The sequence below is a fragment of the Charadrius vociferus genome, unplaced genomic scaffold (genome assembly GCF_000708025.1).
Source record: "Charadrius vociferus isolate BGI_N301 unplaced genomic scaffold, ASM70802v2 scaffold787, whole genome shotgun sequence".
NCBI lineage: Eukaryota > Metazoa > Chordata > Aves > Charadriiformes > Charadriidae > Charadrius > Charadrius vociferus.
In genome coordinates this window covers 375,198-391,529 of record NW_009649307.1, presented here as the reverse complement: position 1 = coordinate 391,529, position 16,332 = coordinate 375,198, and the positions used below count along the sequence as shown (strand labels likewise).

The 16,332-nt window shown below is 38.8% G+C and overlaps 1 protein-coding gene across 2 annotated transcripts in view; it reads left to right on the top strand.

The window, feature by feature from the left end:
- The window catches only part of USP22 (ubiquitin specific peptidase 22), a 71,308-nt gene that overhangs the window by 43,804 nt on the left and 11,172 nt on the right, over positions 1 to 16,332 (top strand). For both annotated transcript variants that reach the window (XM_009889203.1, XM_009889202.1), the window contains 3 exons: positions 6,299 to 6,446; positions 13,652 to 13,757; positions 15,417 to 15,575. In XM_009889203.1, the coding sequence (XP_009887505.1) occupies positions 6,299 to 6,446; positions 13,652 to 13,757; positions 15,417 to 15,575 (413 nt within the window). The remainder of the gene's footprint in view (positions 1 to 6,298; positions 6,447 to 13,651; positions 13,758 to 15,416; positions 15,576 to 16,332) is intronic.

Here is a 16,332-nt window from a genome sequence, read left to right as displayed (position 1 = left end):
GGCTGGCTTCGCAGTGTGCCTTTCTCATAGGTCTGATCTGTGCTGTATGAGACAGGCACAGTCTTTGCCTTAATAAATAGTCAAAGAGCTTTATTAACTATGTTCCACATCAGGGACGATGGTTAGACATGGGCTTCTAGTTTTACGATGAGTCTTTAAAAACAAATAAACAAATCCAGTTCTGTGGCTTTCCCCCAGTGATAGATCTGCTTTCTTGGTAAGTTTAAAAAAAAAAAAAAACAAACAAACAAAACAACAAACCAAAACCTACAGTATATGCTGTCATGGAGCTTTTGAGATAGCTGGAGATACGTGTATGCAGAGCATGTCTTGTGTATATGCTGTCATGGAAGTTCAAACTGAGACCAACCTAAAATAGCTTTACCTTTATCTTGTGATTTTTCAATTTGATTTTACTTCTGTGCCTTTCTCACCAGAGATGGTTCTTTTTGGCCATTGCAGGTGAGTTAAACATACGTGGAAGGTAAAGTCCCCCTTAGCCATTCAAGTACAAAGTTGTTTTCTGCTCATACTCAGCACTTAGGTGATTTAGCGACTTCCCGTGCAGCTGATCAGTCATTAGTTGAATGTTATACTTCTTATTTTTTGATTTATTTTTCAATTATTCCTGAGTCTATCAGGAAAGAGGTAAAAACAAAAGGCAGGCATACCAATAGGTAGCAGCTGCAGGATTATTGAAACCAGATGTGCAGTTAAATGGGGAAATACCACTCTGCCTAGATTAAAAAAATCAGTCATGGTATAGAAATACCAGTTTCTGTACACTGTTAATATAGAAACCTATTTGTTTATTTAAAAAAAAGGTACTATTATAATCTTGATATCCTTTCATCAATTTGTGGCATGAAGTCTCATTCTGATGAATATCACTGCTTTCTGTTTACACACATGCATTTTTAAAAAAATCCCTGGGCAAAGGAGAAATGAGTATAAAATTACAGATTGAGGGGCTGGAGGAAAGATCAAGATCGTCTAGGTAATGGGTCTTATTTCCATTTTTGTATGCAGAGCCCTGTTGTTGGCCTAGGATGCCTTTTGTTAGACTACATACGAGCATGTAACAAAGAACGGGCTGTTATCCAAAATGGGGATTAAATGCAGCGTTCACATTAGTTTAAATTGTAATCAAGTTTAATTTCACACACCACTTTGGGAATCTCAGCCTTCATTTCCCCCAATCAAAATTCATGCCTATGCTTGCATTAGTTCTAATAATTAATGTTCTGCAACATGGGGGTATATGAGGGAAGAGCCGTGTCTGTGAGATCAGACTGGGAAGACAGCGGTACAGTAGTTTCTGTCCTTATTTCACGTTGAAGTGATGCAGCTATGTGCTGTGGGAGGACAACAAAAAGTGACTCAACCATCTTGAAGTAAAACTAGAGCTTAGTCCTCCACAGAAAAAACTGTAGTGTCTATGACCAACTCAGTATATTTTAACTTGCAAGCAATAAATACTGTGTTGTGTTTATAGCTCTGTCAGCACTCATTATAAAATTCTGTTTCCCAGTGACGTTTAATTTCTCTCCATTCAGAATTAAAACCAAAATCTTGCGTTTTTGGAGTAGACTGCTTATCTTTCATGTCCCAACTATGTGCAGTGGTTATGGTGAAGATTCCTGCGCTGTCTTTGCAGAGATGAGGTCCGAACAAAGGCAAGCTAACTAACCAGTGGAGATTTCAGTGCTATGGTTAAGAATTCCTTTGTAATTGAATTACCGGGGAAACTTTGGTTCAGGTTCTGTCTTGTTTTTACATAGCTTTCCCACTGGGATTAACTGGTGTAGTTAGTCCAAGGCATCTTACCCAGCGACAAACGATCAGGGCAAGAGTTAACTTCATCTCCCCTCCACCCTTCTTTTCTGAAGGTGTGATCTTAGGCAAATGGAATGCCAGGGGATCTGGTGAATGCATGCCAGGAAGAACTCTCCAGGAGAAAGAGACTGGTTTGAACATTAAATGAAACTTGCTATACCTAAGTAAACAAGTTTTGCTGTTTTGCTTCTTAAACGGAACACACTTGTCCCTTTTTTGTTGTTGTTTAAGATCATTTAGTTATATAGGTTGTGTGATTTCTCTGTGGTAAATAGGAAGCTACAAAGTTGTTCTACCTTGAAATAGGTTGATGGTGAGTAATGAGTGTCAGATGTTTCTCAGAGTTGAGGTGTTTTTTTTTTCCTGGTTTTTCTTGCGAATATGCCAAGCATTGAAGCTCTGTTTGTTTTAAAAATATCTGACTGCATCAATTGACATTCTCATTTGTGCTGCTTGAAACCTATTTCTCAATAGAATCATGACATGAATTACACTGCATAAGAAAAGGAATGAAAAGGATTTGGGAATAACAGATAGTGGTGAAACTGGATGGAGGGAAGATAGAACACACAGAATGCGTTGATTGAGCCTTTTGGCTGAAAGGGTTTGTGTACTACTTTTTACCTACTGGTATTTGTGTTTTAGTTTTACTTCACCAAGGAAAGTTAATTTCAAGATGGTCCACACCCTGAGGTTTATCTAAGTAATTTACAGAGCGACCATTCAGGATGGTAGGATTAGCGGATCCGTATCCTGGTGTACTCTGTGACTGGAATAACGAGAATAAATGGGAATATAGCAGAACACAGTGCATCCTCTGAGATGTAAAGAATAAAACCTTCCGTAGTCTCATCATTACTCATCCTCGTGAGCCTATCAAGGTGCACAGCACAACTACGTGGAGAGTTGAGAAGTGAGGACAGAAAGGGAAAAGAACAAGATGATGTATGGCTTTGATATCTTAAGATGGTACGCTGTTGAAATGCCTCATGTATAAAGTAAGTTACAACAAAGGTACAAGGGAGAAAAAGTAGTTAAGGCTCTTTACCTAGACAGAGGCTTTGCATTTTGTAATGGAAAGTACAGTTTTGCCTATTTAGTAAAATCTCTCCTCTGAAATAAGTATAGAATATACCGAGTGCATGCAAATGAAATTGTTTTTCTGACTCCTTGAACCGCTGCTCTTTGGGAAACCTCCAGTAGATGTTCTTTTCTTCTCGTTACCCACTCTCTTTATCCATTGTAAATTTTCAGAATGTTTAAAGTCTTCATTGAGAACCAATTTCTAAGAGGCGGTTTTAGTTTCTTAAATTGGACTGGAGCCTGGCATAGGATTTATGCCTATAAATTCTTGATTACAAAGCTCAGAGACTGTTAGTTGATACATATGCAGGACAGATCAAATGTATGTTTGTTCACATAATTGGGAAACTTCTATGCATGTGCGTTTGGCAGGAGGAATAGAAAAGTACAGATGTGTGTGGTGGAGTTTTGTTGGTGTGTGTTTGTTTGGGGTTTTTTTAACCTGACTGGTATCTGTATATTTTTGGTAACAATAATGCAAAATACAAAGCCTAGAATCCTCTAAATCCTCTATATAGTCTGCCTTTTAAAATCCAAGAGCAAAGGTTTTAAGTGCAAAAAAAAGAAATACTGTTAGTTGGGTTGTGTGTAAAAATGGAGACTTTGAATCCTGCTTTGGTTTTTCCTTCTCCCCCCGCAACAGCAATTGAACAGCGTATTACCAAGCATTTTCAGATTGCTTGAACTAGTTCTCTCCAACATCAACAGCTGATACTGCTGAATTGAAAAGAAATTTAACAAATTTACACACCAAACGTTTTAAATTATGTTTGGAAGAATTGTGCTATTTAAGTGTTTTAAAGGTGACTTGCAAATACATCATTATTCATATTTGCACACTTTAATGGAGAGGTTTGTATAATAGTGATGGAATAAGAGTTTACGTGGACTTTTTTCCTTTTTGTGGATTGGAACAACCCCGATAAGCTGCTCTTCCCAGCAACAAGGAAATGACAGAGATGGGATGGTTGTGTTAAACATTCCGTTTAAAGTATTGCTACTGAATGTGCTCATATTCTTTTGTTTCATTTTTTGATTTATTAGAGCAGTGAAGCTTTCCCCCACGCCCATGTATATTCAACAGCATTCTTACTAGGTGTGTTTCTAGTTTCTGTGTGATAATAGCTAATAATTTGATAAAGCTTCTTGTTAGATTCTTCTAATCCTAATGAAGCGCTAGAGAATGTAAAATCTGCTGGCAGGTCTAGTGTCTGCAGTGGAGTAATTACGGAGAGTGCTGTTGGTGAAAATGACCGGAGAGCTGTGGGACTAATTGTAAGGAGTGACAGAACAGAGAAGTTTTATTGCTGCAGTTCCCTGAATTATATTGAGCAGCAGCTGCGTCAGCAGATTTCAATTACCATACTACTGCTTCAGTCCCTTGGTGTCATTCTCGTTGGCATCAGAGTTAACTATTGATCTCTTTATTTATAGAAGCATTTTGTGGTGTTTGGCTGCAGAGGTGTATCTTCTTGTTTGGAAAAAGCGGAGCTTGCAATAAAGAAATTTCTTTGCAAGGAAATACACTAAAACCACTTAGAAAACCCTACAAATACGAGCACTAGATGAGATGATGGTCCTACCTTTTGCTTACCTGTGCCTTACAATACAGTATGTTTTATCTAGGCGGGTTTGTGGCACTATACCTGTGCTTGCACTGCTATAAAATGCTCAGAGGGTGGGCGGGGAGAAACCTAGGGCTGGGGAAGGAATCCCACTTTTCCAGTGAGAGGGAGAAATTATATACTGCTGGGATTTTTAATCTTTTTCTTTTTTTTTTTTATCTGTGCTACTTACTGTCTTCTGTTTGGGAAGAGTAACTGAAAATAAAGTGCCATCAGTTTGATAGGATCTTAGCAAAACATAATTGTGGTGTTGCAGGCATCCTTTTCTGGCAAATACCTTTTCAAAAGGTTAGGAAAGGCAAAATGACTTATAAATTTTTCACTTATTTAAAAAAAATAATTTGTTACCTCGTTAAATACAACCTGAAGTCCAAGTGCATAAACTCTTCTGGACCTTTTCTGGCTCCCCACAGGGATGCCACAAGCATCTCTGCTTCGCTTTTGGAGCTGGTGTCATGGTGCAGGGGGGCATGAACAGCTACAGAAGGCAGCTTGTGTGAGAGGGGACTGTGAGCTTTGGTCTGAGACTGGATGCCTGAACTGGGAGCAGGAGTGAGGACCCGGGAAGATGAAAGAAGAGTCACAGCAGTAGCGCTTGGATGGAGATGGAGAGGGTAAAGGAAGGAGCTGAACCTTGTCCCAGGGAAGCACAGACCCTTCGTGTGTATGTGTGCATGGGCGGTTGGTGTTCTTTTCTGTGTTTTGGTTTTGCTTGTGGTTTTTTTTTTTTTTAATGGGACCTGGCTGTTTTTTATTTAAAACGGGGTGGGGGAACAACATGAATTTCTGTAGGCAGTTATCTGTCGTCCTCTTCTGTGATGCTTTACCTCCCCAGCTGTGTGTCACCACTCCGCGGTGGTGTTTCACATCACAGATTTGCTGACTGAATAATTTGTCTGTGCGCTCTCTAATACGCTTCTGGCAAAATCACCTGGGGCAATTTCAGTCGCTCCGGTAGCCAGCTCATCAGATTTTTGACTGAAGCAGATTAAGAAGCAGATGCGGGAGCTGGTCCAGGACCAGGACTCCGGCAGTGTCACCCTGCAGGAGCGGTAACGGGCAGCTGACGTTGGCGATAGGTGAATGAAGTGGTGTCTTCAGCTCTGCAGACAGCTGTGCTGAATAAAGCTGCAAAGGTTCCTAAAGCCTTGTGCTGCTGTAGCTATACAGTGAAAGGCCCATGCTGGCACGAGGCTGCTATCCTGCCGGTGAATTTTTTGGTAAGATAGGGCTGTGCACAGCCGCTGGATGCAGAGAGCTACCCTGGCTTGTTTCAGGGGCTGGATGGCAGTTGGCATCTGATATCCTTATCTTTACTGTTTGTCCTGATTTTGGGGGGTCATGTAACTTGTAAATGAAATTGCTGATCTCTTGCAAATGTAGGAATTTTATTTTTATCCCCCCACCCCCACCCGGCTATTTTAATAAAAGCCAGTGGTATCATTAAGGAATTTTTGAGTGCTGTTTGTGTGTGTGTGCGCCCCCCCCCTTTTCCCCCCCCCTTTTTTAAATTTATCTTAGACTAATCCATCACAAAATGAAGGAATTTCAAGGGAGAAAATTGAGGTGCTCAGTTCTGAGATCACCACTTCAGTAGTCTGTGATAAAAAGCTGTCTCTGTTTTATTATTAAGGCTATCAGAATTGAATGGTTTAAATGTATTTGACTAATTGCGCTCTTAAGTTTTTAATAATGAAATGCACTGAGGCTGTGTAACTTGTTAACAGTCATGTCCTTTTCTTTGCTTTGAGCAGTTTTACTCTGGGCACCGATCTCCTCACATTCCATATAGGTTATTGCACCTGGTATGGACTCATGCACGGCATTTAGCAGGGTACGAGCAACAAGATGCACACGAGTTCCTCATTGCTGCATTAGATGTGCTACACAGACACTGCAAAGGTAAGGCTTGTCCTGAGTCTTCAATCAACAAGGAATATTGGATCAAAAGGAGGTAGAAAAATCTCTTCTTAAATCAAGTGTAGTGTCTTCTAGTACAGCAGTCTTAGCAAATCCTTTTTAAAATGTTTGGTAGACTTAAAGGAAAATGTTTATAAATAAATAAATAAACCATTCCCACTGTCAAAAATTACCTAGAGTTAGAAGCAGACAAGTCTGTACATTGATTTGAATCACCATCGTGTTCTTCTCTTATTGGCTGTGAGTCACAGTCTTTTCTTTTAAATTGCCATTTTAATTCTATTTATACTTGAAGTAGTTAGAACTCTTACTCAGTGTGTCATGGGACTGATGAAAATAACATAGAGGAGGCTATGGCTGTTCTGCTTAAATATTATTCTGCTGTATTTAAGATGCCAAATTGCTTGCAGAAATCTGAATAAGAAAAAAATTAGTATTTGGGTTTGGTATCTTTTATTAGTCTGTGTATAAAAATACACAATTCTACAAAAATACAATTCTATAAAAATAATCAGTGACGTGCTTTTAGAGATGATGTATCTAAGTCTTGAATTGATTTGGTAATTTGATATGAAATTATGTATTTCATGTTAGTTAACCGAACTAAATCTGAACTGAAAATTTCCCAATCTGCCAATGTTTGATCTAGCTTGATTCACTCAAGCACAGAATTTTTTCCTATTCTCGTAAAGGAAAAATAGTAGGGCTGATACTAGCAAAACAAACAAAAATCCTTGGTCACTAAAAATAAGCTTTAAAGCACTCAACTTTCCTCTAGTGCTCTTAGAAAAAGCACTTAGAGGTTAGTTGTTTGGCTTATCAGAGGACTATCAAAAGGAAGGCTGCTTTCAAATGTTTTGAAGTCTTGCTTTTATCTTTGAGATAGTCTCACATGGTAGCAGATGTGCTTGTTCAGATTCATAATAGGTGTCCTCCAAAAGAGTTTTCCCCAAAAAGGGTGCTTCTAAGGAAAGGGGAACAGTTCTTTTATAATTACTAATATCTGTCATTTGACAGTCACTAACTGAAATTCAGTAAGACTAATGAAACTAGTGTTGAAGTAGTATAAGGAATAGAGTCTACCCAAATACCGACCTCTCACTTCTTGACACTGAATAAACTCAGCTGCAAACAGAAACACTTCAGGGTTCCTGTAAAGTTTCTGAACCTCTGATCTAACAAATCTTGAAGCTTTTTCATAATCCATCTTTGATATAAAGTGTTCGTGTTTTTTCTCTACTTCCTGATTAGTTCATGAAGTAGTATTTTCTCCTCAGTATTGTAAAAAAAAAAAAACAACCAAACAACAAAACACAAACTTGCACCAATAAAGGTCCCTGCACTCTTTTCAAACTCATAAAGAATCTCAAAAGATTTGTTTGTTTGTTTTAGTTTTTGTTTAAGTGTGGTTTGGCTTTAAATGAAGAATCTATCTCATGTATCTTCTGGAATTACCACCAAAATGAAGCTTTCTCAACAGTTTCTTTATTCTTGGTTCTATTTGGCCACCTGGCCTGAACGAAAATGAAACTGGGATCTGTCCTAAAACTTTGAAAAAATTCCATGTTGGACATTCTTTGGAAAGACTGTGTGTATGCTTTGACTACTGGTTGGATATAACAGATGTGTTTAGCACTGACTTACAAATTGGTATCAAGTTTCATAATGGTTTCAGCCAGCTTGAATGGAATTAAGGTTTTTTGCACCTTTAGTACTGAGCTGTTTTGGGTTGTGGCAACAGTACCATTGACAATCAATGCAAGGACTGAAATTCAGTCATTTAATGGATACCCGTAAGTTTGAGCTACTTGCAGGGATGTAACTGAGCTGCTACAGTGCCACTAGTGGGAAGGCATTAGCACTAGATCTTTGACATCTTTCCACCCAGGTTTTTAAATCTCTGTTTCTGAAGAAATGAACTTGTATTAAACTACGGTAAATAATCTATTCCACATCAAGGTAATTTAAAAGAACTGGTCGAGCAGTTGTGTGGGAACCAAACCAGTTCATCTAAACCAGAATTTCAGGTATGGTCCTGATAAACCCCTTTTGGAATGAACTATTTTGCTGTGTAATGCGAAAGTTTTCCCACTTACGTACTTATGTGTGCACAGAGACACATGTGAAGTATACATATGTAAAAACACTATTACTACTAGTGAGAATATGACCTAAAGCTACAATAAGCAAATAATGCCTCCCCTGCCAATATTAAATATTTATTTTACTGAATCAAAAAGGCATTTAAAGCTTCTTGTCAATAGTAATCAAGGTCTACAATTAACACAGAGTGAAGTAAAATAAAGTATGGGGAAAATTTCATCATAAAGCCCTAGCTTATGGATGTTAGTCATGATCACCAAGGCTTCAGGCACCAAACTAAACAAAAGTGTTCCCTATGTTAAGAACTGTGTAAATATCCAGTGATATTTGTTTGGCTGACATTGGTCATTTATCCCTTTTCCATTCCATTTACTCTGCTTTCTAGGAAGTGTTGTAATACAAGTCAGAGCACGCTGTGTTACTGGTATCAGCCACTGCCTAAATTAGGAAAAATATATTATTTTGATGTGCATTTAAAGATAAGTTTTGTAATACTTAAAAATAAAATAAAATTAACTGCCCTGAGATTCATATATGGGCTGGCCCAGGTAGTTGTTTGTTGGGTTTTTTTAATGCTGGCTGAATATATACCTTGTTTTAGTGGCATCTGTGAAGTTTTGGACGCCCCCAAACTGTATGATGACCATGTCTCAGGGGTGACCGTGTCTCTCCTTGTGCTGGCACTGTTAAGTTGAGCTGTAGCATCTCTGCAGGGCATATTCTGAACACTTAACAGGGCTCTTCTGGGCTGCTGGAGTAATATAAAATGCTTCTGAATAAAAAGAAATCTAGCCTGTCGTGCCTATGCATCACTATTTTTTTTGTTCCAACAGCTGGAGAAGGATGGACTAACTGGAAAGTAGCATTTGGGGGGGGGGGTGAGGGGGGCTAGGCTGTTAATTACTCCTCTTCCTCTACCATTCACCCAACGTGTGCACAAGGTTTGTCCTTAAATGCATACTCCAACTAAAAAAGGAAGTGCTTTCTTGAATCTGAGTTCTTTTTCCAACGTTGCTACTGTAAATGACACTTAAAGCTGTACCTGCACTTTGTGCTATTCTGGTCTCTTGCTATGGTGTGACAGTGCTCCGAGTTCTGCACTGTCATTGTACATTGGCATTTGTGGTCCTCACCACAAAAGCTTCCAAATGACATTCACAGCTTAGTCTACATCAGATATCAGCTTCTTCACCAGAGTAATGCCATGAACAGCCTTGCTGTGTCCGTAACGGCCACCTTTTTATTAAAGTCTAACCATTCACCTGGCATGTATTTGCCTTTTGTCTTCAAAATGCATGGCAACTTTGGGGTTTGGTCTGTTTGGATTATAAAAGATGCTGAAATGATCTGACATTGGCTTCTTGCGTGTTTTCTTAGGCTCCTCGATGAAGAGCAAGTACAAAGTGTACCCCGCTCTTTTGTGGGATCCTTCAGGAGTTCCAGGGCTCTTCATTTGTTAGAGGAATGTAAATAATGGGTATTTCTGCCCAGTCTGTAAAGAATTAGGTCAGCTCTTAGTTAACATGACAGATACATCTTAATTATCAGTGCTCTGGAAGAAATTCAGGGTTCTAATTCTGCAGCCTTTCCCGAGAGCGAGGTTCCAGTCATCCAAACCCTTTGTAGTTTACTAACTTTGTTTCAGACATATTCAAACTTGGAGAAACTTAGACCAGAATTGTTATTTTCTTGGGTGGTGCAAGACTTCAATTTAAAAATTAATGTTCAGCCCAGGGAAATCACTGGCTGTATTTTTATTTTTTTTTTAATTTTATTCGATTGCAAAAGCAACAACAATCAAGCAGCAGAGAGGGGCAGAGCTGTGTGTTTGTACGCAAAGGTTCAAAAAGCAGGATAGAAAAATCGAAGTAATCCTGTATTTTTATCCCAAACTTTATTCAGCCAATGTTATTCAGTTGTCTAACAAAAAAAGCATATTACTTTAAAGCTGATTATTCCTCATTTATCTGGTTTTCGTGAAGCATTTTGCATTCGTCTTTAACAAGGACGACTACAAAGCAAATTGGAAGCCTGGCGCTAGGTATCATGACAGAAAAAGAATGCTGGGCTGAGATTTGGAAGTGAAACACTACCCTGCTCTGTGAATTCTGCATGATATTCTTAGGAACTGATAAAGCATATGCTTGCGAAACATGTCATCTGCTGTAATCCATAGAAATTTATGTGTACACTGCTTTGTCATAAAGAATAACAAGCACGTGTTCGGAACACGGGGGACCAAAGTAAAGCAGAAAAGTCAACTTAATGTCTTGTTTTGATAAATGCATCTTTTATCTGGCAATTTTTTAATTCCTTTTTCTCATTTAAAATACATAATGGAAGTTGGAGGCAAAACTTCTTTATTTCAAAACCAAAAGCAATGTTAAAAACTAATCTATAGTTGTTCTTACAGTTGTTACTTACGATTTAGCTTTGGTAGTGTATTAAATGTGTATATATTTGAGCACAAGTTAATATGCTTAGTTATTGCACAGATGCAGTAGTATCTTCTATGTTTTTTTTTTAAAGAGTTACATTTAATTTGAATCCAAACTTTCTGCTGTTCTTATCATTACATTAGTGTATACACTGATGTATTTTCACGTTTGGTTTTAGCCTTGTGCTGACCAATCTCTTACAAGAAGCTGCTGATTTCCCTAGTAGGAATTATGACCAGCTTTGAAAACAAAATGTATGAAACTAAAACCTGCTTCATCAGACAGAAATGTTGAAGGGAACCTTAACTTGAGCACAACAATCTACCAGCTTCTAGTTCTCAGCTGCATAATATACCTCCTCTCAGCATCTGTTACATATTGACAAGTGTGAGTAGGTGGTAATCTTACTTTTTTTTTTTTTTCCCCCCCTCCTCTCCAACCAAATGTCATGGGAAATAATGTTGAGTGGGTAATGCCCTTCTGTTTTGCTGGGAACAAGCTCGCAGGATATTCTTTTGAGGCCCTCTCGTCACTGATCCTAATTGACTTGTCTAATTGAAAAGGGAGTATTCATTCTCTCCCGTAGGCGGAAATGTCTGTCTGTTAAAGGTGTCCAACAGGGATGTTACCTGTGGTCCAGGCAAAATCTCCAGACGTTGTTTCTCTGCTTCTGCCCCCTTGAAACAAAAGGGAGGGAGATAATGTTTCAGATGGTGAGGTTACAGGGATGTGGAGGTTGCATGTTGTTTCTTGAAAAAGAAAAAGTGACATTTTAAAAACACGGATAAAAAACATTAAATTCTTTTTTTGAAAATCCGCATGTAGTCTTTAAAGCTTATAAGTGATCTTTTTCCAAAGGTGAAGAATGTCTTGTACAGTCCCTATACTGTATGCTCTATTCGTTAGCTTAGCATAATTGAGACCTTAAAAAGATCTTAAGTTCAGTAAGATTTAGCTGAAATTCCCATCAAGAAATGCCTGAGACTGGGTCTGAGAACCCCCAACTTGAACCTTGTACATTTGAAATCTAATTTTAGAGCATTTTGTTCAAGAGCCTTTTTAAGGAAACAATATGCTTTTCTTGACAATTGAAACAGGAGTTTCTAAAGTGGGCAGCTGAGGGAGAGCTTTTCTGAGGCAGTTAGGATCTAATTAACTGAAGTGGCCTGTTGCAGCTTGGTAGGTATCACCTATGTCTGTTTTTCCACACTTAGTATCAGGTGGAACCTTTGTCAGTTTACATAATATTTTCCAACAAACTTCTAAAACTTCATTGAAAAAAAAAAAAAAGTAAAAATCTCCTCTCTTTCTGCTGGAAGACGACTCTACTTCGAGCATCTTAGACACAAGAAAAGTGGTGGGGGTTTGCCCTGTGCTTTTAGTTTCTTTAGGTGTTTTTTTTTTTTTTTTTGGACATGCTTGACTAGAAATTAATTATTTTTGAGTAATAGCTCTGATTTGAGGACTCAGCATCTTGGTATTTAATTTCTGAAACTGAAAGACTTCCTAGTAACTTAAAGATACTAGGAAAGCTGGCAAAACTTGATTCTATCTTAGCAGTTGATGGGAAGACATCTTAAAATGTACTTTACAAAATAGCTGGTGCTGTGAAACAGTTTGTGTGTGCATCTCTGTTTACAAAGCAAAACCAATTGCATCTATCCTGCCCAAGGAAAATAAGGAGTGCAGTCTAGGGAATCAAAGAAAAAGTGTATCACTCCTAGTTCACCTATGGGGAATGGGAGGAGTATGCTTTAAAGCTGAGAACCGTGCCAAGAATTTTTTGGTTATTTAATGCTCTGGTTAGTCTAAGAAAGCTGAATTGGCCTAATCTCGGCACTCAACTCATGAAAATGAATTGCTGTGCTCCTGAGACCCGCAGTGACAGTTTATAGTGCCTAAAAGATGGGTACGCGTTCACTGCGCCCCTTGGGAACTTGGAGGATTGCTGTGTCTCTGAAGAAGCTGGAGGAAGACACAGCACTTCTCTTCCCACTTCAGATAAGGACATCTTTCATTTTCTCACTGGTGAAAACTTGAGCGGAAAGTCGGCGTTGATGTTGAAAGGACGGATGCAGACAGCAGGCGGGAGGTTAACGGGTCTTAACAAACCTCCTCCCCTCACTACTCTGAGAATTTGACTGGGATAGAATTAAAAAGTAGTGTCTGCTGATGCTTTCTCCTTTGTGTTCACTTAAAGTAATGTGTGATTGAATACTCTGCCTAAGCAAAAATTAGTGCTTCTGTGGTCAAGAGCCGTCCATTTGTTTAGATACAAACGTTGCACGGTGGCCCTCTAAGTGAAGTTTAAATGGTCTTTGTCATGAATCGCCTTGGCAACTGCTTCATCTCAGGAACTGATCTTTACACCAAATAGTGCAAAGCAGATCTCTGTAAAGGGAGATAGGGCTATACCCTGAAAAAGGGGTTACCTGACAGCTGATGGGGCTTAAAGCTTCACCTCTACAGGAGGCTTCCTTGTTTTTCTTTAATGCCCAATGTTTTCAGGGTTCCGTATTGTCTGTATGAACTTGCAGTATGTTTATAAACATGTGTTGTAAAGAGTTACTGGAGACACAGTCCAAGACAAACCCTTGTTCCCTAGGAGGATTTTTGACTTCTGAGTCTGTGTTTGCATTCCTTCAGGTGATGACAATGGGAAGAAGGCCAACAACCCCAACCACTGTAACTGCATCATAGACCAAATCTTCACAGGCGGACTGCAGTCTGATGTTACCTGTCAAGTCTGCCAGTAAGTAATATTTTTTTGTCTTTTAAATTCTGCTACTTTCTGTTAATTCCTAACTGATTTGAAGCTGTACACCCTCTAGCACAACAGTCAATCTTTTCTTTCTTGAATACCGGTAAAATACCAGCAAAATTCTAGCAAGAGAAGAACTGTTTAACTACATCATCAGCTAAATGCAATCAGTTACAAGTTAACTGTCATATCTTAAGATATACCCAAAAAGCTGCCTTAAAAAGTACCACAGGCTTATGGATATAAAATCCATTACATTTTTTTAAAGTCCATAGAAATTTTTAGTATTCTGTAAAAGACTGTTCTTTTCCAAGTTCACGAGGAAAAGACTTCCAAGATCTCTTTGGTTTCAAAAGTATGTAATTGTCACTACATTTGAAGAAGATTCTGATACACAATCATATTTTCCTTCAGTTAGGAGCCTCGTGTATCACCAGGAGAGGTTTCAAAGAGGCTGATACTAACATAATCTCAGATACCAGCAAGTGAATGTTTTACAAGAGTAAGGAAAAATGTACTTGTTCTACTCTGTGTACTGGAGCAAGTTGACTTGTCTTTCAAGATGTTTGGTGTTGCCATAGTGCAGAAGTCAGAGTTCTTGTTTTTTGTTCTGTCTTGCATTCTTTATAATTACGCACGCTGTCCTGCAGATGGGCTGTTGTGCTCTGCTTGTTTGAATCTGCTTTTATTCTCAGTTTCCTGGAGAGATTTGCAGAAGACTTACTGTACGGAAAACATGAAATTTTGTTCTTTGCTTCGTAGAGCCACAGAATCCTTATATGATAATAAAAAGCTTGATGTGTTATGACACAATAATAGCATTGATGAAACTGTAACAAAAGAAGTTTCCTTTTGGAAACTGACAACTTTTGCACAAATGAAGCTGGAGAAAAGGCAGAATATTGTAGGCTTAATGAGATCGCAGAGTGAAAGACACTAGTTTTAGAGGAAGAGAGAACTCAAAAATAAGTATAACGAGTACTGCAGAAAATGCTTCTAAACCAGGAGCTGAGAACCGTGAAGCTCTGGACTTTCCTTAAAAGTGTAAACGCTGGAAGAAAAGATTTGAGTCAATACAAGTTGAGAAGCTATTTCCACAGTCTAGCTGTTAGCTTGTCTTCAGCTGTCTTGTAGAGAAATCTGATGGAGAACATATACTACTTCCTTGTTGTGTTTATTCTTTGGCCTCTCAAATTTCAAATGCCGTAAGAGATGCTAATATGAACTGCAAAGCTTAATTCACTGCACTGCTGTATAGCAAAAGTATTTGGCACTCTCTTTATCGCAGTAGCCTTAAACACCATCTTCCATGTCTTGACCAGAGAACCGTGCTTCTAAACTGGTTGGATTGCACGTAGCCATCGTCATATCTGGTGTATGTGAGTGGGAGAATATATTAAATGCATATATTTTGCATTTAGTACATCACATACATTTCCTAAAACATATGGCTTTTAAATATTCAGAAAAAGAACCATTTGTGGGGAAAACACTGGAGCAACTACAGTTTCTGTCATCTTTGAGTGCCCTCTAGGGGTGATGTAGATCCCATAGTTCTTAAAAGTAAGTATCTGGTGTGCACCCTAAAGTGGGAGAGACTGTTGATTTTACTTCCTTTAAACACGTATTAAACTGTTCTCTTTTTCACAGTGGCGTTTCCACAACGATAGACCCATTTTGGGACATCAGTTTGGATTTGCCAGGCTCCTCCACCCCGTTCTGGCCACTGAGTCCAGGGAGTGATGGCAGTGTTGTAAATGGGGAAAGCCATGTATCAGGCACCACCACTCTCACAGACTGCTTGCGAAGGTATGAAATCAGACAAATGCAATTTTGGTGGGGTAAAAAGCATTTGGCTTTGTTCTGTTCTCCAGGTGGCACTGAACAACGGGAGTAAGTGATGCTTTGTCATGGCGTTATCCCCAAACAGCATTTTTATACGTTGTGGGTTTTTGCGTAAGAGAAAGTGAGAAGGCAAAGAAGGCTCAGAGCAACAGGAGGCCTAACAATAAGCAATCAAAACCAGTTGCCATGCGATGCAGAAAGAAAACAAATTTTACATCGGCTGCTGCCAGGCAATGTGGTTTTAAATGATCAAAACCACTAGTGTCTGTCTCCGTGTTCTTGGTTCTGTCAGCTAAGCAAGCACATAAAAAGAGTTCACAATGTGTTTAATATTCATCTAAATTATAACACCAAATGTGAATGCGATTTTGTTCTAAGCAGAGCTGAGGGTCAGGTACTGCCAGCTTGGTTGCGGGCATGGCATTAAGAGTTAAAGGAATGGAGCTTTCATAAAGAAAAGATAATTCTGAGCAAGAAACGTAGGCATTGTGGAAACAGGTAACTGGAGAGAATGTCATGGCTTTGTATACAGTTATCTTGGATCTTTTAGCAGACCTGAAAGTCATTCTCTTGTGGCAAATGAAGATACTTGTCTGAGGAGGAGGTTGCCTGTAGCCTGGGGCAAAGCTAATCCTCCTGAAATAAAAATTTATAGCCTCTGTCATCTGATTTCTAACCTTCTTGATACTTTTAAGGTCAATAATTTGAAGAAAATAAGGAA